This window comes from Eimeria mitis, genomic scaffold, assembly GCF_000499745.2.
Source record: "Eimeria mitis Houghton genomic scaffold, Emh_scaff1103, whole genome shotgun sequence".
Classification (NCBI taxonomy): Eukaryota; Apicomplexa; class Conoidasida; order Eucoccidiorida; family Eimeriidae; genus Eimeria; species Eimeria mitis.
Window position 1 is genome coordinate 906 of NW_013567599.1, and position 1720 is coordinate 2625.

General features: G+C 55.2%; 1 protein-coding gene across 1 annotated transcript; it reads left to right on the top strand.

The window, feature by feature from the left end:
- Nucleotides 1-89: 89 nt before the first annotated feature.
- EMH_0029500 (uncharacterized protein) lies at nucleotides 90-1320 on the top strand (the record flags this gene model as incomplete). Its single annotated transcript, XM_013494309.1, has 2 exons — nucleotides 90-252; nucleotides 506-1320. The coding sequence occupies 2 exons, from the start codon at nucleotides 90-92 to the stop codon at nucleotides 1318-1320; spliced, it is 978 nt and encodes a 325-aa protein (XP_013349763.1).
- Nucleotides 1321-1720: the final 400 nt, after the last annotated feature.

Sequence of the window (1720 nt, forward strand, 5' to 3'; positions counted from 1 at the left end):
GGGGCAAACAAACCCCTTTGATGCGTTTGTTATGCTCGGCTAAATTTGTTGCACGAAGTTTCGTGCATACAGAAAAACCTGTTGAATGAATGACTGAGGTGTATATACACTCTGCGCTGCCTCAGAACAACTCGACTGTCACTGGCCTGCTTCGGCGCAACCCTTTTCACGGCGAGGAGCCGCCGACACACATCCGCGTGTTGCGAGCAGAATACAGATTTTCTCATCCTTCAAAGGGTTTATTCTCAAGGGGTGAGCCTGGTGCTGCCTTTTTTTGCTGCTACACTGCCTGCTGGAGTTATCTTGTTTCGTTTCGTTGTAGCTGCGACGACAGGCTGCAAGGGGATTCACTGTGCTTGCCTTGGGCGCGTTGCGTTTGTGTTTTGTTGTGTTGTGTTGTCTCTGCACACATGTGCGTCGCTGTTTTATTTCTGAGTTTGAGTTGAGTATCGTACTTATGTTTACGCTGCCGCTGCTCTTGCTGGGTGTTGATGCGTGCGCACAGGGCCCTGGTGGGAGATAAGAAGGGGCTCGACCCAAGTGTTTGTTGGTCCAGAAGCTGTTCCGGGGGCGCAGGAGCACCTGCAGCAGCTGCTGGCAGCTCGTGAGGAGCGCAAGCGAGCTGCTGAAGCCAAGCGGCGTGCTGCAGAGGAGGCGCGGCTAAGACGGGAGGAGGCGGAGGAACTGCAGCGGCGGTTGGAGGCAGCTAAGCGTGCGGCCGAGGAGCTGAAGAAGCAGCAAGAAGAAGAGCAGCAGCGGCAACGAGAGGCCGAGGCTCGGCGACAAGAGGAAGAAGCAGAGCGCCAGAAGGCTGCAGAAGAAGAGGAGAAGAAGGCTCGAGAAAAAGCCGAGAAGGAGGCAGCAGAAGCAGCAAAGGAAGCGGCCCGCAGGGCGCAGGCGGAGGCGCAGGCGCAGGCGGAGGCCCAGGCAGAGGCAGAGAGGCAAGCGAAAGAAAAAGAAAGACAAGAAGCACTGGAGAAACAGAGGGCTGCAGAAGAAGCCAAAAGGGAAGAGGAAGAGAGACAGAGAAAGATAGCCGAGCAGCAGAAGAGAGAGCAAGAAGAGGCGAAAGCCCGCGAGGCACAGAAACAAGAAGCAGAAAGGAGACAGCAGGAGGAGCAGGAGCGGCTCAGAGCAGTGGCTCTCAGACAAGCGCAGCAGGCAGAAGAAGAAAAGAAGAGAAAAGAACGGCTGCAGCAACTCCTCGTCACCCTCACAAAACATGAACTTGGTGGCGTCCCCCTTCGGAATGCCATCCGGCTGTCAAAGACAGCGCATCACCACAGAACATCTGCAGCAACAGCAGCACCAACGCAGTAGCAGCTCACTCCTGCTGCTATTAGCTCTATATTAGTTTTAGGTCCGCTACCCTGTACTGCAGAAGCAGCAAGAGCAGTAGCAAACTGACCAACCAACAGCAAGAGCAGCACGCTGCAGCAGAAACAGCAACAGCTGCAGCAGCTGCAGCAGCAAAAGCAGTTATGTTTAGAATGGCGGGAACGTGCGCTCCACAACACAGCGCCCGCCTGTATATGTCTCTCTGCGGCGATCTGTCCTGCCATAGCACATGCGACCTCTAAGAAGCTACGATAGCTGCCTAGCCGGAGTCAGTGCAGTTGCTGCTGCTGCTTCTGCATCAGCAGCAAGGGTATACACTTGTGAGGAGTGAAGGGCGCTACAGCTAAGCTGGGTCAGAAAGACTGCTACAAGCCCTACCTAC